At 40.1% G+C, this 26,009-nt stretch overlaps 3 protein-coding genes across 11 annotated transcripts in view; 2 read left to right on the top strand and 1 right to left on the bottom strand.

Moving 5' to 3' along the window:
* LOC127661015 (poly(rC)-binding protein 3-like) overlaps window positions 1–23,825 on the bottom strand; it is a 28,236-nt gene extending 4,411 nt beyond the window's left edge. For 7 of the 8 annotated variants that reach the window (XR_007972716.1, XR_007972717.1, XR_007972719.1 and 4 more), the window contains exons 1-13: window positions 23,658–23,825; window positions 16,692–16,763; window positions 16,527–16,554; window positions 15,095–15,215; window positions 14,261–14,284; window positions 14,040–14,072; window positions 13,567–13,683; window positions 12,890–13,021; window positions 10,437–10,565; window positions 8,643–8,732; window positions 4,565–4,606; window positions 2,281–2,356; window positions 440–492 (exon numbers count right to left, since the gene is read on the bottom strand). Coding sequence is in view for 3 of the 8 variants with exons in the window: in XM_052151549.1 (XP_052007509.1) it covers window positions 440–492; window positions 2,281–2,356; window positions 4,565–4,606; window positions 8,643–8,732; window positions 10,437–10,565; window positions 12,890–13,021; window positions 13,567–13,683; window positions 14,040–14,072; window positions 14,261–14,284; window positions 15,095–15,215; window positions 16,527–16,531 (822 nt within the window). In the remaining 5 variants the exon portion in view is untranslated. The remainder of the gene's footprint in view (window positions 1–439; window positions 493–2,280; window positions 2,357–4,564; window positions 4,607–8,642; window positions 8,733–10,436; window positions 10,566–12,889; window positions 13,022–13,566; window positions 13,684–14,039; window positions 14,073–14,260; window positions 14,285–15,094; window positions 15,216–16,526; window positions 16,555–16,691; window positions 16,764–23,657) is intronic. The other variant, XM_052151551.1, reaches the window with a different exon arrangement.
* The window catches only part of LOC127661011 (kinesin light chain 1-like), a 293,422-nt gene that overhangs the window by 195,807 nt on the left and 71,606 nt on the right, over window positions 1–26,009 (top strand). The window lies entirely within an intron of this gene.
* On the top strand, window positions 5,465–8,358 carry LOC127661019 (uncharacterized). Of its 2 annotated transcripts, XM_052151558.1 has the most exons (4): window positions 5,465–5,565; window positions 5,693–5,762; window positions 6,176–6,287; window positions 6,830–8,358. In XM_052151558.1, exons 3-4 carry the CDS (start codon window positions 6,182–6,184, stop codon window positions 7,405–7,407), a joined length of 684 nt encoding a protein of 227 aa, XP_052007518.1. In that variant the 5' UTR covers window positions 5,465–5,565; window positions 5,693–5,762; window positions 6,176–6,181; the 3' UTR covers window positions 7,408–8,358. The 2 variants fall into 2 exon arrangements, with proteins under 2 accessions (XP_052007518.1, XP_052007519.1); XM_052151559.1 differs by lacking the exon at window positions 5,465–5,565 and having other exon boundaries at window positions 5,744–5,830.

Here is a 26,009-nt window from a genome sequence, read left to right as displayed (position 1 = left end):
CACATCTGGGATGGCATGAGGGTGATTAAATGATGAGAGAATTTTCGTTTTTGTGTGACCTATCTCTTTAACAAAGTAATGATACTTAGGACTAGAGATGACAGTAACAAAGAGTAACAAAGTGTTATAATGTAAGGGTGGCCAATCTTAAAGACAAATAACCCAAAATTAATGAATATACAGTGGGGTTCAAAAGTCGGAGAGGTTGTTTTTTTTAAAAAATTCTAAATCCTAAAACTTGTCTGTTCAGTTCCAGGTTGATATGAAAAAAAAAAACAGTTTTCAATATAGTCTGAGACTTTTGGACTGCACTGTAAAAAGTAATAAACACACACACAAAAAAAAAAAAAATGCAAGATGAGCTGCAATGAAGATTGTACCCCCAGGTTACTTGATAAATAGTGTAAAATATGTGTGCTTTATATCATATAGGACTTACATCATTAGGTATGGTCAGCTCTTGAGAACTGGTTGCAAAGGCAGCATCCAGACCTATGCAGGGAAATGCGACTGTAAGGACCACAAAACTTGATAGCTGATTAAATATGTAATTTGTTGATCCGCAGTTAACATTTTAACATTGCTATACTGCAATTGAGATTGCTCAAATAAAAATGAATTAATGACAGTAAAATTATATAGTGTATAACAGCATTAAGGCTGCTAGGTTGGGTGAGTCATGAATGAATTTCTGACTAATTCACTTCCGCCTGAGATTGAAAAACACCCATAAAAGTATTTCCAAATAGCCCACATTATCGGGAACATCTATGAAGAGGCTGTCTCTTTATTTGCATGGTAATAATTATGGACAGTCATTTACAGTGTGTGGATTCTGTGTGTCATGATGAATGTGGGCTGCTGTGAGAGCAGGCTTCAGGTTTGCTTTGGAAAATGCTGCAAGTTTGAAATTGTCAGGGGTATTGTGGAGGTATGGAGTGACAAGATGGGAGTAGAAATGTTAAACAAATGAAAGCAGGTCAAGGCAAACACCTGCCATAGTGATGAGTTGACATATAAGGAGAGGGGTGACACATACTGTATGCATCGCATAGCAGTCATGATGCTGTCTTTACGGTGACCTGACTCACTCAGAAATGCTTCTGACAGCTCAAAGCAGCTGTCAGCAGCAGGCTCTGAGCACAGACTAACTAGACAAACTATCCGGACTGGTTAGTGGTTCCAGGGGTGCCAGTGGCAGTCCAAGTTTACTTGCTGCCCTAGGCAATATAACAAATGACCAAATGAAAAAATAAGTTAAAAGGATAGTTCACCCAGAAAAAAAAAAAAAATAATAAAATATATATATATATATATATATATATATATATATATATATATATATATATATATATATATATATATATATATATATATATATATATGGGGTTGAAACAACATGAGGGTGAGTAAAATATTGAAGAATTACAATTTTGGCTTCAACTATCCCTTTAAAAATAACTAGATCTGGTGGTCTAATGTTAGTGTCTTTGACTACTGATCAAGAGGACCCTGGTTCAAATCCTTTCTGAAAAAGAAGTGGTAGATGATATTTCACCCAAAAATGACAATTCTCCCAACATTTATTCCAACTCAGTGTTGTTACAAACTCATATGACTTTCTTTATCTGTGGAAGCCAAGGCAGAATGTTAGGAACCTAAGTCATCATTTACTCTCATTGTATTTGTCCATGCAATGAAAGTGAATGGTGACTGAGCCTGTCAAAACATAACATTCTGCCTTATATCTACTTTTGTGTTCCATGGAAGAAAAGAAAGTGAAACAGGTTTGGAACAATATGAGTGTGAGTAAATGATGACAGAATTTACATTTTTGGGTGAACTGTCCCTTTAAAGAAAAAGATCTTCTGTAGATCTGAAGTTGTGACTTGACTGTACAAATTGGCTAAATTGGACCAAATTTAGACATATGAATTCCTACCACAGTGTTTTAGACTAACACTTTTTATCTACAAAAATTGTGCAACCTTATTATTAAGGATACATATAATTTAGAAAATTCAAATTGGCACCTTGCTTCTGTGGATGTATCACGTGCAGCATAATGTATGCTCTCTGACACACACAGTATTGTTATATTTAGCCTTACCACAATATGGTTTCCCCCTCACTTTCTTCAGAGTGGAAAAGTAGATTGTGTGTTGGTGAACGCATGAGGTGGAAGTGGAGATGTGGAAAGACAGATCGAGAAAGAGAAAGACAGCCAGATAGACAGACAAAGGGAGAGACAGACTTCCCTGGGGAGCTCTGGGTACGTACCAGGGAAGGTGGGGTTGCTCTGCCCAAGGGAGGTAAAGGGGATATGCTGCATAGCCAACTGGTGAAGCTTGGTCAACTGCGGGGGCAGGAAGGGAGGTTAGAACGAGCCAATCAAAATGGAATTATTTCAGAGGAAACTCACATCTACAGACAGAACAGCACCCATATTAAAGGATTAGTTAACCCAAAAATGAAAATTCTGCACCGGAGAGGTGTTGGCAGACGTTGCACACGTATGCAACCAGAAAATAAACGAATTGCCAAACAGCCTCTTTTTAATGCTGCATTTTATACTGTTAAAAAAGTGAGAGAGAAAAAACTATATCCTTGTCCATTGTGAATATTCAGCAGGCGCGGACTGGCCATAGGGAGAACTGGGACTTTTCCCGGTGGGCCGGCTACGAAATTGGGCCGCATGGGCCACCGCGTTATGCAGAACGCACTACAAAATGGCACAAATATGTGGAAGGGGGCAGCAATATGCAGAAAAGGACAGCAACAACCCCCACACCCCCACTCTTCTCTGTAAAATACACCCCTGATATTCAGTGTAACTGTGGAAGAAGCACCACTGCCAAACCAAGCAACTTCCTATTGGTCAGTGCTGCGAATTTGCCTGTCAAACTTCAAAATCCACGAGGGTAAATTCTTTGCCCCCGGAAGTCTATTGCGTGAAATTCACGATCGTGTGGATTCCCATTGAAATTACTGTATTTCATCAGGGGTTTAGATTCTGGGGGGTATGAAGGGAGGTAACCCCCTTCCCCCACAAGAATCAAAACAAGCAAGTACAACCCCCGCATTATTTATAAAAAAATCAATGGAAACATGGAACCCTCCACAATTTTCAAGCCAAATCTACACCCTTGTATTTCACCCATGTAATTGAATGTCTTCTGATTGGCACTAAAGAAGATTCATTTTCTCTCAAACAGATGAGGTTTTTAAGGTTAATGCTCTATCGAATTTTAAATCAACCTCCCTACCCTAAACCTGCTGTAACCGATAGTGTCACAAAAAAGCAAATGTGAGATGTAAAATGCAATTTCTGAAGGAACCAATTCATTTTGTCGTGGTTCTACAACCACGGTTTTGGCTCATATGTTGACCTGATTGCTCTTCAGGACACAACACCATCCTTTGAGCGCAGCTCTACTCAATCAGTAGAGCTAATGTGCAAGTTGATCGCATTTGGACAATCTTGTAAATGTAGAAGGTTATGTAATGCAAACGTCAAGTCATGCACTATAGCAAGAGTGTTCTGATGTCATAAGATAGCATTGTGTGAGAAACAGAGCTAAGTGTTTATGAACTGATGATCTGCCCTTTTATTAGTGATTTGTGTGAAAGGAAATAACTGTCCTTGTTGTTGCAGTGCCTCTTGTGTACTGTATATTTCATCAGGAACCTGCCACGATAAATACAACGAGCCACGTTAAAATAATTTAGCAGAAAATGAAGAATTATTCACTGAAAATCTTCCCCTCCAGTGAGCTGTTTACTTAAGTATTGAGTCCGGTTATTTTCAATCTGTTGATATGGGTCACAAATTGGGCAGAACATTTAATTTACAAAACTGTCTTTTCTAAACACACTCCGGACTCAGTTTTCAATTTAACAGCTTACTGGAGGGGAAGATGATCAATTAATCAATATGGTGTTGTATGGACTATCTTTATGGTGCTTTTATGAGGTTTTCTGTCCATTTTGGAGCATGGCAGACATGGTCATTATAATTTATCCTTGTGTGGAATATATACGCGTAAAGACGTTTCAAAATTCCAAATTAAGAACTACATAATGGTGAGTAAATGATGACAGAATTTTCATTTTTGTATATATTATTCTTATAAGACTCAATTAGACTAAATATCTATTCTCCTCTGGACTTACCATCCACTTATCCTCCCAAATACAAGTTAACATTAAAAAATTATAGCATACATATGTGAGTGATTCTGTTAATACATCCTGCTTGCTTGTGTCTCGTCCAGGGAAATAATAAAACATCAAAGGAGTTACTTATGTTAGTGATTCTAGATATTAAAGAAATGGTCATGGTCAGAGACCATCTTTCATGCATCATGCCTGTGATATTGTCACTCGAAGGAAGCTGCTAAGTGAGTGGAGGCTCCAGTGTGATCGAAAAGACGGGGATATTGACACTTACGTGTGTGAGGAATGCAGTGGGAGAATTGTGGTTGTATAAGGGGTGGGATGTGGCTGGGGGACTGTTGAAGTGTGCTGTGAATGATACTGTTCAGGCAGTGGGACTAACACTCACGTCTTGGGGTGGAATGGCAAATTGTCCTGGGAAAGCAAAAGCCTGTGGACAAGATAACATGCTTAGGTTAGTTGGGGTTGTTCAGATAACATCGGCCTAATTTCTCCTTTGTCATTAGGCTCAGATGGCACTGGCACACCCACAGACCACCAACAATCCTACACCTTTCTTCTGTTTTCTGTTTTGAATGCATTTTTACATGTAGTCTATTAGGATCATCTATTGCAGATACCCCTAAACAACATGTAACAGCAAAACAAAGTGGGGTTGTACACATTACATGTTAGTCTTTCTATCTAAGTGGACGCTTCTTGGCAAGAGCAAGCTGCAAAGGGGTCAAGATATTACGCCACAAGTTGAAAGTCTGGTTACATGAGACCACTTTGTCATTGACATATTTGTGCAATGAGGGATTTTGAGCAAACTTTTACTGTTTTCTTAATGTAACCACAAGGGGGCATTACAGTACATTTCATACTATCATTTCATACTATAGCAATGAATAAATTCAGTACTAGACAGCTTCTTAAGGAAACAGCACTTTAATCCTCATGAGACAAGTGTAGCTTGTAGCTGGCATGGTTCTAGAATATACAGACGAGCAGAATTTACAGTCTTGCATTCATCTCAGTCAAAATAAAGGTCATGATTGCTCAAATGTACAGTCCTTTATTTGTTTTCCTTTCGTATAAAAAGGCATTCCTAAAAAGGAGTAGGCATTCATACTAATAATGCCTACTCCTTGTATATCATGTGCCCTAAAGCACATCCCTGTTATCTGTTAGAGACCGTTTTCATGATTCAGATGATGGACACACTGCAACCCATACAACCTAAGGCCCCTTTGCACATCATCACCTGCTCCTCTCTCATTTTTGGTTGGACTCTGGACTTGCCAGTCAACTGTGAAAAAAGCTGACTTCATTCCAGCCTTTGCCACGCAGTCAGCCCTCAGCATCCTTGCTCTGATTGGGACGTGGATACACCCAGAGTGGGAACAGGTTTGCTGATTCCAAATAACTGAACATTTTCACCACTCTCCTCACTATGCAACAATAACTCATTTGAATTCCATGACTACAACACAACCTACAATAATCCATGTTGTTTTCATATATCGCCCTCCAGGTCAGCTAACTTCCTTGAGGAGCTGGATGTCTTGTTATTCGTCTTCCCTGAAGATGGCATCCCACTTGAGGTTCTTGGTGATTTTAACATACACCTTGACAAGCCCCAGGCCGCTGAACTTCATGCTCTTCTGGCCTTGTACGACCTGAAGCGGCTATGCACTACTGCAACACACAGATCGGGCAACCAGCTTGATCTAATTTTTACATGTGACTGTACCGCTAACAATATTCTTTACATGTTTGTGATCACTACTTTGTTCAATTTAACATGATACTTCCATTTAGACTAGCACATACAATCCCTCTTGTTTCCTTTCATCATAACCTCTGTTCTCTCTCACCCACATGCCTTTCCACTGCTGTCTGTTCCTCTCTTCCCTTAAAAAAATCTCTTTTCCTCTCTTGATGTAAACACTGCTACATACACTCTATGCTCCACTGTAACAACCTGTCTAGACACTATCTGTCCTCTTTCCTCCAGGCCAGCATGTGTGACACCCCCAACCCCTGGCTCTCTGATGTTCTTCGTGAACCGAACTCAGGGCGGCTGAGAGGAAATGGCGGAGTTTTAACTGGTCAGGGGTATTGTGGAGGTAAGATTCAGTCTCTGCTTGCTTCCTTCTCTGATAACGTTGCATCTGCAGGACAAGATCAACATGACTGCAGACACACGCAGCCTATTTAGGACATTAACACACTCATCTGCCATTCCCCTCCCACCCCCTCGCTGACAGCAGATGTCTTTGGCACTTTTTTCTGATAAGGTTACAGTAATCAGAAGTACTTTCTTGGCACCACACCCTTCAAACACCCATCTTCTGTATGCAGCTCTTCTCTCTATGTTCCCTCCTCTAGCCTCTCCAAACACCCCACCACCTGCCTCCTTGACCTTATACCATTCCATCTTCTCCAAGCCATCTCTTCGTCAGTTCTACCTGCACATACACATATAATTAACACATCTCTACTTAGAGTCACATTTTCCACCATGTTTAAGCAGGTTAGAGTAACTCCACTGCTTAAAAAACCTGCACTTAACCCCACACAAGTAGAAAATTACAGACCAGTTTCTCTCCTCACATTCATGGCAAAAACACTCAAAAGGGTAGTTTTCACCTCTGCCTTTCTCTCACAGAACAAGATGACAATCAGACAGACTTCAAAAACAGACATTCCAATGAGACTGCCCTGCTTTTTGTCACAAAATCAATGAGACAGATGAAAGCTGGCTCCAGATCATTCATCCATATACTGCTGGACGCAGTCAACCATCCGATCCTCCTGTCCACCCACTCTACTATGGGCATCAAAGGAACTGTGCTTAGCTGGTTCAAGTCCTATCGCTCAGGTAGGTCTTTCAAAGTAACCTGGAATGGTGGGTTGTCCAAGTCACATCAGCTACTTACTTTGGTACTTCAGGGCTCGGTGCTTGGCCCAAATCTCTTCTCCATATATACAACATCAGTGGGGCCCATCATTCAAACACATGGGTTTTCTTACCAATGCTATGCCGATGACACGCCGCTCTACTTCTCTTTCCTGCCTGACGACCCCACAATGACTGCTAGGATCTTGGCCTGCTTGGCAGACATTTTGGCCTGGATAAAGGAACACCAATTCAACTCAGCCTATCGAAGACCGACCTCCTCGTCTTTCCAGCTAACCCTGCTGTTGAGCATAACATCACCATTCAGCTGGGTTCATCTACAATAACACCATCCAAAACATTCAGAAATCTGGGAGGTAACCATCGACAACCAACTTACTTTCACCAACCACATCTCAAAAACAGCCCAATCATGAAGATTTACACTCTACAACATCAGGAAGATAAGACCGTTTCTTTCTGATTATGCCACACAACTCCTTGTGCAGTCTCTTGTCATATCGAGACATTTATTACCGTAATGCTCTTTTAGGCAGCCTTCCTGCATGCACAATCAGGCCTCTGCAAATTATCCAGAATGCAGCAGCCAATAGAGCGCATGTTACACCCCTCCTTGTCTCACTTCATTGGCTACTGGTTGCTGCATGTATCAATGTCAAGGCTTTGATGCTGGCATACAGAACAGTCACTGGATATGCTCCATCTCACCTAAAATCATTCTTGCAGAGCTACGTTCCCACCAGAAGGCTGTTGTCAGCAAATAGGTGGCGCCTTGTGGTACCAACACAAATAAGCACCAAATCACTTTCCCAGACATTTGGCTTCACTGTACCTCAAGGGTGGAATGACCTGCCCAACTCAATCCATGAAGAAGACTCCCTCTCTGTCTTCTAAAGACACAGATTTTCGTGAGCACTTGACCATACACTCAAATAAAAAAATCATAAAAAAAAATAATAATCTTGTTGCACTCTAATCTTGGCTAATACTTTTCTGAATCAATTGAATCTTTGTAATGCAGTAATTTTCTTGTTACTGTCTCCTTAATATGAATCGCTTATGTTGTATCCTTCCTCATTTTGTAAGTCACTTTGGATAAAAGCGTCTGATAAATGAATAAATGTAAATGTAAAAACAGACAGAGCAGAGATTTGACTGATCAAGCTTAGATTACCTCTTCTAATGTCTTATTCCTCAAAGGAGATCAGGACAGAATGGATGGAGCTGAATTGATTGTCCAGATATATTTACAATTATAAGTTACAAATGTTCTGAGAAAAACTTACAGACCTGAATGAGTCATTCAAAGCAAGTCTGATCTGCATGTTTAAGAGCACTTGACATCAGACAATAATAACCCTTTGGTGACTGTTTTACTGATTGGATCTGAGATTTATTCAGCCAACTGATCTAAGTGAAATCATTTGAGTAAATTTCCACACTCACAGTTCCACACTGGGACTGTAGAGAACTATGTACTCAATGCGTGCGAAGAGCTGTTGTGATTGTACAGTTCTGTTCTTTTTTTACTTTTTTTTATTAAAATGGATGCAAAACTTACCGGAGCAGCATGTGGTTGTGCCAACACTGTGTGGCTGCCACCTGTGGAGGGTTTGGGTCGGTATGGAATGGTGGCTCCTTTAGGTGGGGACTACACATGGGAGACAAGTACAGGCAAGAAAATGTCAAAAGTGTTATTTGGTCAGTATGTGTCAAAATATTTGTATTCAAAGTGAACTTTGTTTAAGATGCACTCAGTAGTTGTTTGGCCATTATGGCAGTTGTATTGCACTTATACTAACACCTAACGGTGTGGATGCAGCATCACGCAAAATCAAAATTCCTAAGTGTAGAAATTCTCTATGTAGTCAGCCATGATTAAATTATTCCACAACAAATGTGTCCAATAACATGGTGAGTTATGGAGATAAAGTGAAGGCTGTTCTTTAAGGTCATATTAAAGCCCCTGTGAAATCAAAATGAGAGTTCTGAGATTTTTAGTCAGTGTCTATTAGCTTTGAAGCCATCTATATGCACTGTTGGGTAGTAATGGATTACATGTAACCTGGATTGCATAAAACGATTTAAAAAATCAAGTACATGTAATTATATTATGTTTGTGCTCAGATAACAGTGATTTTTTTTGGAGTGTATGCTAAGATTTTTTTTATATTACAATTCAGCCAACGGCAATAACAAGTGCATAATTTAGTGCAATATTATGATGCTAAATTTTAAAAGAGTGTTCTGAGCCAGAGCCTGAATTACATGCATCTAGCTAGGTAGATCTAGTACATACATTTAAGAGAGTGTAGTCTCGTTTCTCATTTGACCACATACAAAAATTACTTGACTTTCAAGACATACATTGAAAAATGTATCTGTGCATAGAAATCCTTACCTTACAAAAAACATATTTTTGATTAGATTAAAAAATTATGATTTGATTTTCAATAAACCCTGCAATAAGTAATCCAAAATTAATCAGATTAGATTACCTAAAAGTGCAATCTTTAAAATTATGTTACTGATTAAAATTTTGGTCATGTAATTTGTAATCAGTACCCAATTACATTTCAGAAGTAATCTTCCCGTCAATATGCTAGTGTGCTCGGAAAGATACACATTTAAAATTAACTGTCTCTCTCCTCTGGAAAAACAGACAAAAAGTATTGATAACTTAATGCTCTACTCTGATTTTTGACAAGAAAAAAAGCTAATCATGGTTTGTGGCTGTGACATAACTAAAGTCTAATTATTATTTATTATTTTTATTTTTATGGAAAGGACAAGCCCTAAAATATATCCTGCCCACACTTCATTTTTCAATAGGAAATATTAACATAGGACACAAATCTTTGCCAAGAGATTTCATGGTTCCTTGGGGTATTTAATATGTCATTCTCCATGATGCAACCCAGCAAATGAATAAAACAACTGTCATTAGGCTACTGATTCTTGAGTGTTCATATTTTGAGCATACATCATTGTAAACAGATTTCTCAGCATAACTATTCATTTCATTATGTGTAAAACCGTTTTAATGAGGTACAATTACTGATTGCACCTAAATGCGTAAAATGGATTGTTCTGTTCTGCAATCCAGTGAATAGTCTACAAAACAAAAGCATCCAAGGTTGGATGCTGGGAACTAATGAAGCAAATAGGAACATTTAACATGTTGTGCATGTGTTGAAACTGAATGCAAATGAAGCGTGAAGGGGAAAGAGACATGAAAAATATCCCACACCTTAAATTACATTTAAGCACAAAGGGAAATCATTCATACACACACATAGGTTTTCAATTAAAAATGCAGCCACACTCACACACTCCCACATGATCTCGCACCAACCTCCAGTATGACGGTACAGATGTGCTTCACACATTGTGTGATGGCGTGAGGGGTGCCTGAAATGGTCACCGCTCTCTCAGTTGAGTCAGGCAGTAAGTCTCCTGCTACCTGCACCTGGGCACCTGTGTTCTAACACATGGAAACACTGTTAATGAAGACAAGCCCCAAGCCAGCTCTTTCAGTGGTAACAGTTCAGTAAAGGTGCACTCAGTCATTTTTTTCCTAATTTACAAAGTTTTACTTCTAAAGAAATGAATAGTAATTTTGAAACATATCTATATGTCTATATCTATATTCGCTGTCCTTTTCTGCATATCGCGGCACCGTTTTGTGGTCCGTTCTGCATAACGCAGCAGCACATTTCGCGGCCAACCCACTGGCTCACTTGGTTCTACCGATGGCCATTCCGCCCCCGAACGGCTCAAAATTGTGTTGGCCCACCGGGAAAATGCCCAGTATGCCAGAATACCAGTACAGCCCTGGTGTAAGCCCATGTAAGCCACTTCAACATACTTCAACATATTTCACTACTACACACTTCAACATATATATTTGTTTTCATGTTAAATATCTCCTATACCAGTTCAATGTGCAAAGACCACTGTAAGTAAGCCATTCGTATGTTGACTTCTATATGAGTGTAAACACATTATTTGTTTGAGTATTCTAACTAGCCCAACACAGGAACATTAACTCAACAAATGGATTGACTTTTGCGGCTGACCAATGGCAGAGGTGAGAGGTGTGTTTAGGAAACCTGTTTGAAAACAGTCATTATTTTTGGTGAAACTAGTAGAGCAGAAATTACACACTCCATTGCATATGAGCAAGTACTTAACACTTTACCCATGTCATTCCAAACATCCAGTATACTTGAAGATATACAATATGCTATATACTATACGATAAGATTACATTTTAGATTGAATTGTTAGGTATGAATTTAAGATTTACTTGCTCTATGGCAATAGTTCTGTTGTCAAGCCAACTTCTGGGCATTTCTACACAACTCAAAGTTTATATTTAATGGAAATTTAGGAAGATTTTTATTGGTCAGATAAGAAATGTTAGTGTGTGGCAATGGTGATGGAAAAAGTGTTTTATTATTATTATTAATATTATCTCATATTTTTTATCTCAAATATCTTTCATGTTCTATATTGTAATTACAGGATGTTACTGTAATGAAATGTAGTACCTTTTTTTCTCGTACAACAGTTTAGAGTCAAAATCTCATTATTATGTATAATTTTGTTTTCACCTCCTTAACAAAGATGTCAACCTTGTATTTGTAATAAATGTCTTAATTATTTATGGAACATTCTTTATCCATTAGATGAAATTGTCGGACAACAAACCTAATTTTAATTTATTTCTCACAAAATTTAAATAATATCATAGAATGGTGCATAAAGTTGTATAAAAATAACAAAGCAATAATAATTCAGATTTTTTACTTAATTTAACCAATTTGAATTACCTTTTTTCTTTTGTTATTCCTGAAAAATTCCTTCTTTTTTTTTCCTTGCATTTTTATGTTGTTTGTATTGTGCTTTGAACATGCTTGTTATCTAGATTAAAATTTTTTTTTAGAGTGAACATTAATTGTTTTGGACGTTTGGACTCAATTAGTAGCATTTAATACTACAGTGTCCATTTTTAACATATTACATGTTAACTACAGGACATTTTTTATAATTAAGTACATTTAAGCTTATGTTCTTGGCTGATGTCTTCTTTCCAAAGCGACTTACAGAAAAGAGTGCCATAAAATGTGTTTACGTATTACTGCAATACTAACATCTAGAACTGACATTGTTATGGTCTGGCTAGTTATTTAGGTCAATCTATTTGGAGACTGTATATAAATGTGAGTCTATTTAGGCCTTGGTGGTCCATCCTGTCCTAGACATTCATAGCAACTGGGAATAAAAGCAGCCAGTTCACCCCTCACAGCCCTCAGCAGAGAGGACAGCTATATTTATTCAATGAGACCCATCCAGCTGAGTTTAAAAACAAAGCCTTCAAGCAAAAGCCATTGTCCTCATGACAATTTCAACAGCTAAATGAAAATGAACAGTCCCACTTGTGAGATGGATTGCTCTGTTTTTTCATTAATGAAAGCTATGAATACATAACTTTGAGGGAAATGCGGAAATAATTTTGAAATGGGAAATAATTTTGGACTTTGAAATTAAAGCTGAGGGGCCCAGCAGTCTCATAGCATGTGGAATGAGTGGATGGCAGAAATGAATGGCCCCTTTGTGCTCAGGAATAAAAAGTTTTGCCTTGATGAGGACAAAATCAATCAGGGTGATGTTAAATGTTTATGCCTGCCGCTGAGACAAAGGAAAATAACTGTTTAATGGATCATTCTGTGCATCATCTGGGGGCCACTGTGACCTGCATTTCAAACTCTTTGCATTTTGGTAACCGATTAAACTCATATTTACCTCTCTGATCTCTTTGATCTTGGAGCCTCCTTTGCCGATAAGTGAACCGCACTGACTGGCAGGGAAGACGAGGCGCAGTGTGACAGGAGGCCTGCTTGCCACTGTGCTGTTTATCATGGAGGCCAGGATATCCTGGAAGAGAGAAAATAAATGCATATGTATCAGATACACTAGCATACAGTATATATATATATATATATATATATATATATATATATATATATATATATATATATATATATATATATATATATATGACCTATTGGAATGGTACTGTATAGTACTAACATACATTATTTGCATTTTGTCTTGTAACATAAACTATTCTAAATATACAATGACATGCTGGTGTGTAATATAAGAACATACATAGTAAATATGCAATATTTTACATAGTTCTATTTACTATATATTTAGACTTATATACAGTAGTTTAATAACATATTATACATAGTGGTTTTGTCTGATTCTACTAAATAGGTGCAAATAGCCACATCTTTTTATGCCCAGTGCAGTCACTCTGAAAATGAAAACAAGGTGATAACAGAGAAGAAAAAAAAGTATGCATGAATACAGGTTGAAAGTTTCTGTTAGGACATTTGAGCTACAAGTGAAATGCATTCAAATCACCCATAATGTTAATTGCACATTAATGGACAAATCACACACACACACACCTCCTCAAACTTCTCAGCGATCATGGCGAATGCTTTAAAGATGACCTCAGATGCGCCAGTTATGGTGATGATGCGCTCTGGACTGGAACCGTCAGATATATTAATTCGGGCTCCACTCTAAATCCATAGAGAAAATCAGAGTTGTGGGCTGCATTCTAAATGTATTTGTAAATGCAGTCTTACCTTACTGCTAACATTTTGATACTTTCTCAAGTAATTACCATCATGCAAACAAAATCTGATAAGTTGAGTTTACTCAAAGTGAAAATGATCTCATTTTGTAGATGAGGTGACACAAATGTGTTACTTTTACTCTTATACACCATTTAATTTACTTAACTACGCAGGATTAATGGTGTGCATTGCATTGCAGTTTTTTAGCAACAGTTCATTGTCAATTATGTGAAATAACTGTTAAATAAAATGACTGGCCTAATTTGATATTCGTTAATAAACCTCAATATATAACTTACCTCCTCTCTCATTTTTTTGACAGTCTCGCCTTTCTGAAACCAAACAAGGAAAAAGTCATTTTAAAAGACTGCCTGAACATTATTAACAAATGAATTATGTGCATATTAAGATTATATTTTATATTATAAGACATACTTAAACCACAATAAGGACAGTATTGAAGTTTTGGATATATGAAGAACATGTTTTGCTTAATTCAGTGTCATACTGAACTGTTTACCTTTCCAATGATACTTCCAACTTCCTAGAAACACACACAAAATTCAAACAAAACAAAAAAACGGTTAGTCTAGGCAAATCTAATGTTCGTATGATTGCATAGTAAACTGAAATAATGCTGTCTTATGGAGTTCTGACTGTCTGCTTGTTGGACTTTATGCATGAAGTTTTTCAGGAAGGATTTATCAAACGATTCATCAAAGAATGACTACAGTTCCTTTCTTGTTAGAAATGATAGAATAGAAGCCTTTATTTTGGTCACACATTATACATACGTTTTTGCATATATACAGTGAAATGCATTTGTTTTCACATATCCCAGGTAAGCTGGGGCCAGAGTGCAGGGTCAGCCACGATACAGCATGCCTAAAGCAGATAGGGTCAAGGGCCTTGCTCAAGGGCCCAAAAGTGGCATCTTGGCAGTGCTGGGGCTTGAACCCCCAACCTTCTGGTCAGTAAGAGCCTCAGAGCCTCAACCGCTGAGCCACCACTGCCCTAAAAATGATGATGCAGTAAATAGTAATACAACTTAATGCTTTCTCTGTTTATAAATAGGGGCAAAGCACTGAAGGGGGGTAGCCCATATTGCATTCGGTAGCATTTTTTTTTTTTTTTTTTGTGTCCATAGCAGACCCATGATCTTTTTGGAGAAAAGTGGGGAAATTTGGCACAGTGATTGGGGGTGGCCTGAATAGTCCCCTGGCCCATTTATGGGGTTTGCCTGTCTGTCTAAATTGAATATTTATGGATTAATCTCTCTTATGTACTGGTTTAATTTCTTGACTGGTTGCACTTGCAAAATACAAGTACTGTAGAACTCTGTGATGTGTCTTACCTTCCCATGCATTAGCAGGCGGATGGTGAGGGTGACATTTAGCCCCCTCTCTGATACTCCGTCCTCTCTCTTATTCATATTCATTGTTCTCTCTGGTCTAGATGCCTCAAACAGACTGTCTCTGTGCACACAAACAGAGAAATGTACCAGTTCTGTCATTTCAGGCTCCAATTCAAGGAGCTTCACAAATGTATTTGCTGCCTAATACCTCTCTCAGCCATAAACATCTCTTTAATTGTGCATTCATTGTTTTGCTGTAGGTACCTGGTTTTGTGGTCTGACATTAAGGGTGGTGTTATTTCATTCAGGCTCGGCTAGAAGCGGATAAGAGGGTGACCTGGGGTCCTACGTCTAATGTTTTTAGTTCATTAGACCACTCTAATGGTTTTACTTTAACCCTCATGTTCTGTTGAGATTGCATACTGTTTTGATGTTTGGGGTCCCATAGACTTTAATGATGTATGTATAAAAATAGTAATAATAGTACTTTGAAAATCCTCTTATTTCCCCTTCAAAATATGTTAATATGTTCCTCTGATGCAGTCATAACCCAGGCATATATTATTATATGTTTTGCTGTAGACCACACATGCACTTTTCAGAAATGTGATTGGTATCTATTCTGGTAATGTTGTTTTCAGTTTGGCATCAATTTGACCCAGTTAAAAACACATTAGAGAAAAATGTAATTCAAGAAATGAAAATAAGTAACTTACAGGAGTGTCTAAAGTATGTACACCATTCAGAGATACGTAAATTCATTGTATTTAATCATCTTTTATAGCTGGGGTCTGTAAGTCATAAGTTATTGAGTTGAAAATACTATATTGTTTATAATCAGTTCTCATACACTGAAAAAATGTTTAGCTGAAAAATCTAAATTAACTGGTTTGATTCAAGTCAAAAATATAATTTAACATTACAAAACCAATCATGTATAGCTCCTTAAGGTAACAATTGCAGGTTAGCACTTTTTGTGTGTGAGTAACATGAATATCAAGCTGAAACATAATTGTCATTATATTTTTGAGATATTTTACGGGCCTTGGAGCCCTTCAGACCCCAAACAGAACATGAGGGTTAATAGAACAAGCGTGACAGTGTTTGATAAGACTCAACAGGAGTCACTTGTTTCTGTCTGGGACTGTGGATCAAGTGACGTCTGTGTGACCATGTCTAACAAGGGCCATTAATTTATCAGTGCAGGAGCACACTGATATTTGAACCCACATACTTGTCCTTCTCGCAAAGTTGAGGACTAATAGATTTTGTCACTATCTGAATCGATTACAAGCCAGATGAGATCATAGACTACATACAGGGGTGAATCTAAAAAAACATTGTCAGACTAGAGGAAGTGTTCACACTGAATTGCTATAGGCAATAGTCGAATGTTTGATATTTTCTTTTAATGATAGCTTAGAATCCATACCTCATATTTCCATGACGAGGCCCTCTGGCTAATAACAATAAATGATTGCATTAAATATAAGTGAGCATATGGAGATGTCTTTTCTAATTGTAGGATTACAATCCTTTAATTAGCCCAATTTTCTCCTTGCTCTTTAAAAAATATAACATTTGAAATGAGACTTACATAAGATGTTAATTGAAATGTGGTCCCTCTTGCCATGACGCCCCTGAAGAGGAACTTGAAGTAGAAGTGATGCTGAAGAGAGAAAATATGATATAGTATATTCTGTATATAGACAGTACTGTTTAAATGTTTTAGGCACTTGTGAAAAATGTTGCATAGTGATGATAGCTTCAAAAATGACATAAATAGTTTTCTGTCATGTATTTACCTGTAATTCCCATTTTTGCCCACTAGATGTCCCTAGTTCTCTTTTGTGCCCTGTTTTCCCGCCATTTGTATCCTCGTTGTTTTCACCTGTGTCTTGTTTGGTACTATGTATTTAAGTTACCTCAGTTCCCTTGTTTGTCACTTGGTTTTCGAATGTGCTAGCTACCAGTCCATTGTGTTGCTCTCTCAGCCTGCCCTGTAACTAGGAGGAGTGAATTCTAAGTTTTTTCCCTTGCTGGATTTACTGAGTTTTGTGTTGGATATCTCCTCTTCAAGTTTTCTTCATTGGTTTGAGAAGATTTGTATTCTGTTTTTTCCCCTTGTACCAAGTTGACTCTTTTGGGACATTACTTTTTATTATTAAACTTTTTGGCTCATCTTACGTGCTGTGTTTGTCTTCCTTCTGGATCCAACCTACTGCTCTGTGGCTCAGTGGATAGTCAGTGCCACTCTCTCACCAGAGACCTGGGTTCAAGACCAGCTCTTGACAGGAAAACCAAGTCAATATGGATCCAGAGACAACCAGCACTTCTGAGTACTCCAACCAGCTTGAAGCTAGTGTGCAGAGACATGAGAAACGGATCGTGAATCAAGAGGAACTGCTGACCAAACATTCAGAGCTGTTGGCTGAGATTCTCCCTGCTCTGAAGCAAGTTTTTGAGAGGCTGGCAGTGCCTGCTCCCTCTGCCCCTGTTCCTCCGTCAGTCAATGTCCAGCAGCCAATGTCTGCCATTGAGCCAAAATTACCTCCACCCCAACGATTCTCAGGTAACCCGAGTGCATGTAGAGGCTTCCTGACACAGTGTTCCTTAACTTTTGATCTTCAACCCTCCAGTTTTCCCACTGATCGCTCCAAGATTGCTTATGTGATCACTCTGCTCTCTGGTACTGCCCTGGACTGGGCCACCGCTGTATGGGAGGCACAGAGCCCCTGCTGTGCTAGTTTCCAGACTTTCACAGATGAGTTTCGGTGGACTTTTCATCACCCCCTCACCAGTCGGGAGTCCTCCAGACGTCTTCTCTCCCTACACCAGGGACAACGTAGTGTGGCGGAGTACGCCATCCAGTTCCGTACCATCGCTGCAGAGAGTGGTTGGAACAAGGAGGCTCTGATGGCCAGCTTTTCTTCTGGGCTCTCAGAGGATATCTTGGATGAGCTCGCTACACGAGAACCAGCCGTGAATCTTGAGACCCTCATCGAGCTCTCCATTTGCCTGGATAATCGTCTTCGAGAGAGGGCACTCAACCGCAGGTCAGCTAGACCCATCTATCAAACCCCTATACTTGACTCTCCCTCTGACCAAGAACCTCCTGAGCCTATGCAGGTAGGCCGAGCCCGGATCACCCCAAGAGAATGAGATCGACGCATGCGGGAGCACTGCTGCTTGTACTGCGGCGGAACCAACCACTTCCGAGTGACTTGTCCTGTTCTACAGGGAAACGCTCGACACAGTGCAGGTCAGGGAGGATTGTAACGGGAGCTGCCCTCACCTCCCTATCGTTTAACTCTGGTCTTTTTCTACCCGTTACCCTCAAGTGGAACTCTCACAGTCACCCCCTACAGGCTTTTGTGGACTCAGGAGCAGCTGGAAATTTCATGGATACCACCTGGGCCAGCAAACATGGAATCCCATCTGGACTCCTACCTGTACCCATTGCAGTTACAGCCTTGGATGGAAGACCCCTAGGCGTGGAAGGCGTCACCTGGGCCACAGATCCTCTTTCTCTCTCAGTCCATCACCAAGAGAAGCTGACTTTTCATCTCATCCAGTCCCCGGAATTTCCACTCATTCTTGGTCACCCCTGGCTTCAACTGCATAATCCACAGTTTGATTGGACAACCGAATCCCTTATTCAATGGGGCCCATCTTGTCAAACCACCTGTTTACACTCTGACTCTCCTGTCTCACCTCCCGAGTTCCCAGAGTCCATTGACCTCTCCCGAGTCCCCAGTGTGTACCATCAACTTAAGCCGGTATTCAGTGAGCAGAGAGCCACAACACTGCCACCCCACCGCCCATATGACTGCGCTATTAACTGTCCCCCCAGAGGCCGTATTTTCTCCCTGTCGGCTCCTGAGCGTGCAGCTATGGATGACTACATCAAGGAAGCCCTTGCTACTGGTTTCATCCGTCAGTCCACGTCACCTGCAGGAGCTGGTTTTTTCTTTGTGGGGAAGAAGGACGGGGGTCTCCGGCCCTGCATTGACTACCGTGGATTAAATAGCATCATCATCAGAAACCGGTACCCCTTACCACTGCTGGGTACAGCGTTCGAGTTGTTGCAGGGAGCATCTGTCTTCACCAAGCTCGATTTGCGCAACGCTTACCATCTCGTACGCATCCGACAAGGCGATGAGTGGAAGACTGCATTCAACACACCCACCGGTCACTATGAATATCAAGTGATGCCCTTCGGCCTGACCAATGCTCCAGCGGTGTTCCAGGCCTTGATTAATGATGCTCTCCGGGATATGCTCAACATCTTCGTGTCTGTCTATCTGGATGATATCCAGATCTTCTCGAGTTCCCTGCAAGAACACATTGAGCATGTTCGACTAGTGCTCAAACACCTTCTGGAGAATCATTTGTATGTCAAGCCAGAGAAATGTGAGTTCCACACCACTAAGGTGCAATTCTTGGGATTCATAGTGGAACCCAGCCATATGCTCATGGACCCCAGCAAGGTCAAGGCTGTGTCAGTGGCCTACCCCAGCCTCAGTCAAGGACGTCCAGCGATTTCTCGGCTTTGCCAATTTTTATCGAAAATTCATCAAGAATTTCAGCTCTGTGGCGTCAGATCTCTCAGCACTCACCAAGGCAAGCCACACCCGTTTCCAGTGGACCCCAGGAGCCGAGGCCACCTTCGCCAAGCTCAAGCGTCTGTTTACCTCCGCACCCATTCTCTCTATGCCTGACCCTGAAGTTCCATTCGTCGTGGAGGTGGATGCCTCAGATGTAGGAGTGGGAGCTGTGCTTTCTCAGAGAGGAAAGGATGAGCGGCTTCACCCATGTGCTTTTTTCTCCCATCGCCTTACATCAGCCGAAATGAATCATGATGTGGGGGACCGGGAACTCTTGGCAGTAAAACTGGCACTGGAGGAGTGGAGACATTGGCTCGAGGGTTCTACTCATCCTTTTCAAGTTCTTACGGACCACAAGAACCTTGAGTACATACAAGAAGCTAAGTGTCTGAATCCCCGTCAGGCCAGGTGGTCACTTTTTTTTAACCGCTTTGAATTTACACTTACTTATCGTCCAGGGTCCAAGAATCTCAAGCCAGATGCCCTGTCTCGAATCTTTGCCCCTTCTGTCCGAGAAGATTCTGTAAGATCCATCATCCCCGGAAACAGGATTGTGGCCCCGGTGCGGTGGAGGATCGTGGATGTGGTCAGACAGGCTTAAGTCCGAGAACCTGATCCGGGCAATGGCCCCCCTGGCTGTCTGTTCGTTCCCTACTCTGTCCGCTCTCAAGTTCTCCAGTGGGCACATGCATCTCCTCTCACCTGTCACCCGGGTTACGCTCGCACCCTCGAGTTTCTCCAAAGGCGGTTTTGGTGGCCTACGATTAAGGAAGACACCGAGACTTTTGTTAAGGCCTGCACCACTTGCAACCAGAGCAAGGCTTCTCACCGTGCTCCTCAGGGCCTTCTGTTTCCACTTCCTATCCCTTGACGTCCCTGGTCTCATCTCTCCATGGACTTCATCACAGGCCTCCCGTCATCCCACGGTAATACCACCATTTTTGTCATTATAGACAGATTTTCCAAGGCTTCCAGATTCATTCCACTTCCTAAACTACCCTCCACTAAACAGACAGGTGAATTGGTCATTGAACATGTTTTTCGAGTCTTTGGTTTTCCCCAGGACATTGTCTCTGTTCGAGGACCCCAGTTCTCTTCCCGGTTATGGAAAGCCTTCTGTCGGCTGGTGGGATCGATGGCGAGCCTGTCCTCAGGATTCCATCCTGAGTCCAACGGACAGACGGAGAGATTTAACCAGGAGCTGGAAGCAACACTGAGGTGCATGGCTGCCAGCAATCCATCCTCCTGGTCGTCATTCATTGTGTGGGCCGAGTATGCCCACAACACCCTGAAATCCTCCGCTACAGGCATGTCACCCTTCGAGTGCCAATTTGGATTTACACCCCTCTTTCCCGAGCAAGAAGAAGAAGAAGTTGGAGTCCCTTCAGCCCTGAGGTTCGTCAGGCGGTGTCGGTCAACCTGGAAGAAGGCCCGGTCCAAACTTCTCCGGACCTCGCAAACCTATCAGCGACAGGCCAATCGCCATCGCAGACCTGCTCCTTCCCTTTGCCCAGGTCAAAGAGTATGGCTCTCCACGAAGAACCTGCCATTACGAGTGGAATCCCGCAAGCTCTCCCAACGGTTCATCGGACCATTCCGCATTGCCAGGAAAGTCAATCCAGTTACTTACCGGTTGTACCTACCTAGTTCATTAAGAATTAATCCCACGTTTCACGTGTCTCTCCTAAAACCTGTTTTGTCTTCTCCCTTTGCCCCCCCAGACAGACCTCCTCCACCACCCCGTATTATTGATGGACAGCCGGCCTACACAGTCCATCGGATACTGGACTCCCGTCGGGTACAATGGTCCTTGCAGTATCTGGTGGATTGGGAAGGCTACGGTCCTGAGGAGCGCTCCTGGGTTCCTGCCAGAGACATCCTCGACCCTGAGTTGATTCCTCGCAGACCGGGTTGTCCTGTGGGGAACGTCAGGAGTCGTTCCTAGTGGGGGGGTCCTGTCATGTATTTACCTGTAATTCCCATTTTTGCCCACTAGATGTCCCTAGTTCTCTTTTGTGCCCTGTTTTCCCACCATTTTTATCCTCATTGTTTTCACCTGTGTCTTGTTTGGTACTATGTATTTAAGTTACCTCAGTTCCCTTGTTTGTCACTTGGTTTTCGAATGTGCTAGCTACCAGTCCCTTGTGTTGCTCTCTCAGCCTGCCCTGTAACTAGGAGGAGTGAATTCTAAGTTTTTTCCCTTGCTGGATTTACTGAGCTTTGTGTTGGATATCTCCTCTTCAAGTTTTCTTCATTGGTTTGAGAAGATTTGTATTCTGTTTTTTCCCCTTGTACCAAGTTGACTCTTTTGGGACATTACTTTTTATTGTGGGAGTGGTGGTGGCGTAGTGGCTAAAGCACTGGGCTGTTAATCAGAAGGTCGCAGGTTCCAACCCCACGGCCACCACCATTGTGTCCTTGAGCAAGGCACTTAACTCCAGGTTGCTCCGGGGGGATTGTCCCTGTAATAATTGCACTGTAAGTTGCTTTGGATAAAAGCGTCTGCCAAATGCATAAATATTATTAAATTTTTTGGCTCATCTTACGTGCTGTGTTTGTCTTCCTTCTGGACCCAACCTACTGCTCTATGGTCAGTGGATAGTCAATACCACTCTCTCACCAGAGACTAGAGTTCCAGACCAGCTCTTGACAGTTTTCATTTATCAATTAACATCATACAAAGTCCAGTAAACATAAAAAAGCTAAATCAATATTTGGTGTGGCCACCTTTGCCTTTAAAACAACACCAATTCTCCTAGGTACACCTGGACACAGTTTTTCTTGGTTGTTGGCAGATTGGATGTTCCAAGCTTCTTGGAGAATTCACCACAGTTCTTCTATCTATTTAGGCTTAGTCTCAATTGCTTCTGTCTTTTCATGTAATCCCAGACTGACTTGATGTTAAGTGGGGGACTCTGTGGGGTCAATGCCATCTCTAGCAGAGCACCCTGTTCTTCTATTCTAGTCTTTTCTATTTGCTAAAGTAATGTTTGGGTGTCAAATGTATTTTTCCTATTGACACACAAAGGTTTCGGTTGAAATATGGTAATACAAAGACTCTCAATGCCATTTAATTTCTGTATAAAATATATAGAATTCAATTTGCTATCATGAACAACACTCTAAAGGTGGAAGTTGTGAAATTAGTTGCATGTTTGGCATTTATAATAAGAAATACAGCTGAATTTAATAACAAAGGTTTGAAGTGGTGTAAAAAGCCAGTTCTTTTGTGTGGCTATTAGTTCTGTACTGTTTCATCAGTTAAATGCATCAAACAAACAGCTAGCATCCTGCTTAATCCTATAGGCCAGGATTTGTTTGGCTAATGCTAAAACCCATATGACCCATTTCTGTCTGTCTAATGCTTGTCAACAAGCAACTAAAACATTCTGCTATGTTACAACATAGCACTAATAAGCCCAAACATAGATATCACAGAATGTTTTTCACATGTCAAATGCGTTTCTGAATTTGGAATTCAAATTGTTTACTCAACTGCCATTGTACTTTGCATACATATTGGGAAAAATTGTGGATTTTAAGTTCATAATTCCAAAAACAAATTGCGATTTACAGTGCATAGTGCAATTTTATGAGTTAAATACACAATGATTAATGACAAACTACATTTAAAATCATCTTTACATGTTTATTAAAGCAGAATATGTATGTAGCTAGTTGATTATGTCAATATTATTGCCCAAACTTAAACAATATTTTCATGAAAATGTACAATCATCTCAGTTTTAGGCTGTTATGTCTTGAAGTGTATATGTAGTCAAAATATATTTATAATATGTATATATTAAATATATAAACAACTGTTTTTGTCATCTCAAAAGATGAAACCAGAACACTGTTTGTGCCCAGAAAAGCATAAACAAGCCTATTCGTTCTTGTCCTTTGGAAGTACCTGAGCGTGACAAGCAGCTTTGGATGGAAGTTAGCAAACTGACCTGGTCAAGTGATGGAGGTTGAGACCGCAGGAAGATGCAAGTAAGTTACTTTTTCACCAATACTCTCCAGGATGAGTTAATGTTTGTGGCTCCAGAGTGTGTATGATTCCCTGAGTGCAGAGTTGCCCTCCTTTGTTGTCAGTTGTATTCAGAGAATGGACAGATGGCCTTGTGCCCGTACCTCTAGCTTTACTGTTTTTTCCCCCCTCTGGCTTAGCCTCTGATAAGCCTTTAGACCAGGCTACATGAGCTTGGAGTCTCTCTCTATTCCTAATACTCACATAGTTGATGCCATAGAAGAACAGATCCTTCATCCTGGGAGCAGACGGTCGATGTGGTGTTATGGAAAGCCACAAGATCCCAAGATGAACAGAAGGCAACAGGTATCTCATACTCGGTTGCAACATAGACCTCAAATATATTCTGAAATAAGTAAGAATGTCTAACTGTGCTTCCAAACAGACTTATTATCCAGAATCTAATAAGGCTATATTTTGTGGCTGGGAAGACATAAGACATATTCATTGACACTATTTTGGAGGACACAAACAAACAATTTGCCTGAATATTTTTGTCTACACCCCTAATCACCATAAGCATCTCCAAATTGACTGTGTCACATCATTATGGATGGAAAGACACAATGTCTCTTTTGCCAGTGTCCCCTCCCTCACTACCACCATCTACTCCTGCTAATGAGGCCAAAGTCCTGAGAAAACAATGTGGATCTTTAACAGCAAAAGATGCACGGCAGCTCGGCAGCAACATTTCAAAGTGAATGAATTAGTGGAGCAGAAGTAGCATATTTAATCAATGCCTGCTGTTCTGGATGGAAATGAACAATAGTCTCTGTGGATCTCCCTTCCATCTCCACATACAGTATGTAAAGTGTAAAACCAAGTTCTAAGACTCCATGTTACATGACAAACTGTCACAGTTAGTGTTGGATTGACAAGTGAAGCCATCTGCTCACAGTTTCTACAGAGTTTCTAAAACAAGTCAGTGATCAATCATTTACCTCTACGACGACTTTTCTCTCTCTCCCTCTCTCTCCCTCTCTCTCTCTCTCTCCCTCTCTCAATCCATATAGATCCATTTCAATTTTGCACTAATATAGCACTATTGTTATAATTCAATAATAAGTGAACCCAGTGTCTCAACTCATCTCTCTTTTTATATTTTAAACCCCTCGTGGCATGGTCTTTTTCTAAAATGTTCTCAATAACTGCTTAATTGCCAGCTCTAACAGATACTGTATAACCTCACCAATGTGGTCTTTTTGTGAATGTTTTAATTTGCAAAACTATTATAACCTGAATTATATCTTTGTACTAACCAAAGTATATCATAGTGAGGTAGGATTAAGCATAAAATTTAAAAAGCATAATCTAATTAAAATAGTTGCCATGGCAACCACAGGTTTTTCACATGGTATTACCATCGTTCCACATCATAAAAAGCATGTTCACACCATTGTAATTTTTGGAAAAGATTTTATTAGTGTTGTAAATAATAATTAATACATTTGTTAAATATTTTATGTGACAGTGCTGGCTAATACCAAGTTAGCATAGTTATTATTATTTTCGAACAATAACTTTAATAAATACCAAGGTATTTTACCATGTCATAACAAATGATAATACCTTGGTAATTTGTTTTTATTTTTTTTAGTATTGTTGTAAAAATCCATTCATAATTTCATATTTTTGATGACAATGTTGGCTAATACCAAGTTAGAATATATTTATTTTCAAAACAATACAACACACTCTCATGGTGTAATAGTAAGGATTCTTTCGACTATACTAAATTTGGCTTATTCGTGTGATATCATACGACTTTCACTACAGTCAAGGACATTGTTTCCATCTAATATGCAACAATAACTTGCTTCTATCACACACAATAGCTTCCTATCATGTTTACACACTCTATCGATCGGTTAGGTTTAGATAAGGGGTTTGGGTAAGGACATAATATTAATAAGCATGTCCTCAACACCTTGGATACTTCCGCATTAGACATCTGGGCATTTGCACGTAATGAAAACAAATTTATATGAAAGTTGTACAAAATCATACGAAATAGCCAACTTGTAAAATATGTATATGTGTTAATGAGATCAGGTTGAACAATAACTGTACCATATTGTATTGTGGCAAAATCTTAAAATAGTAAATTCTCATTTTCATTTTTTAATTTTCATAGTAAAGGGGAACAGTAGGTTAGGTATTTGTATTATTATTTTAAAGGAATAGTTCCCAAAAAGGAAAATTCTCTCATCATTTACTCACCCTCATGCCACCCCAGATGTGTTTGTCTTTCTTTCCTCTGCAGAACACATATGGA

Source organism: Xyrauchen texanus, chromosome 20 (genome assembly GCF_025860055.1).
Source record: "Xyrauchen texanus isolate HMW12.3.18 chromosome 20, RBS_HiC_50CHRs, whole genome shotgun sequence".
NCBI lineage: Eukaryota > Metazoa > Chordata > Actinopteri > Cypriniformes > Catostomidae > Xyrauchen > Xyrauchen texanus.
This window is presented reverse-complemented; position numbering and strand designations above follow the sequence as displayed.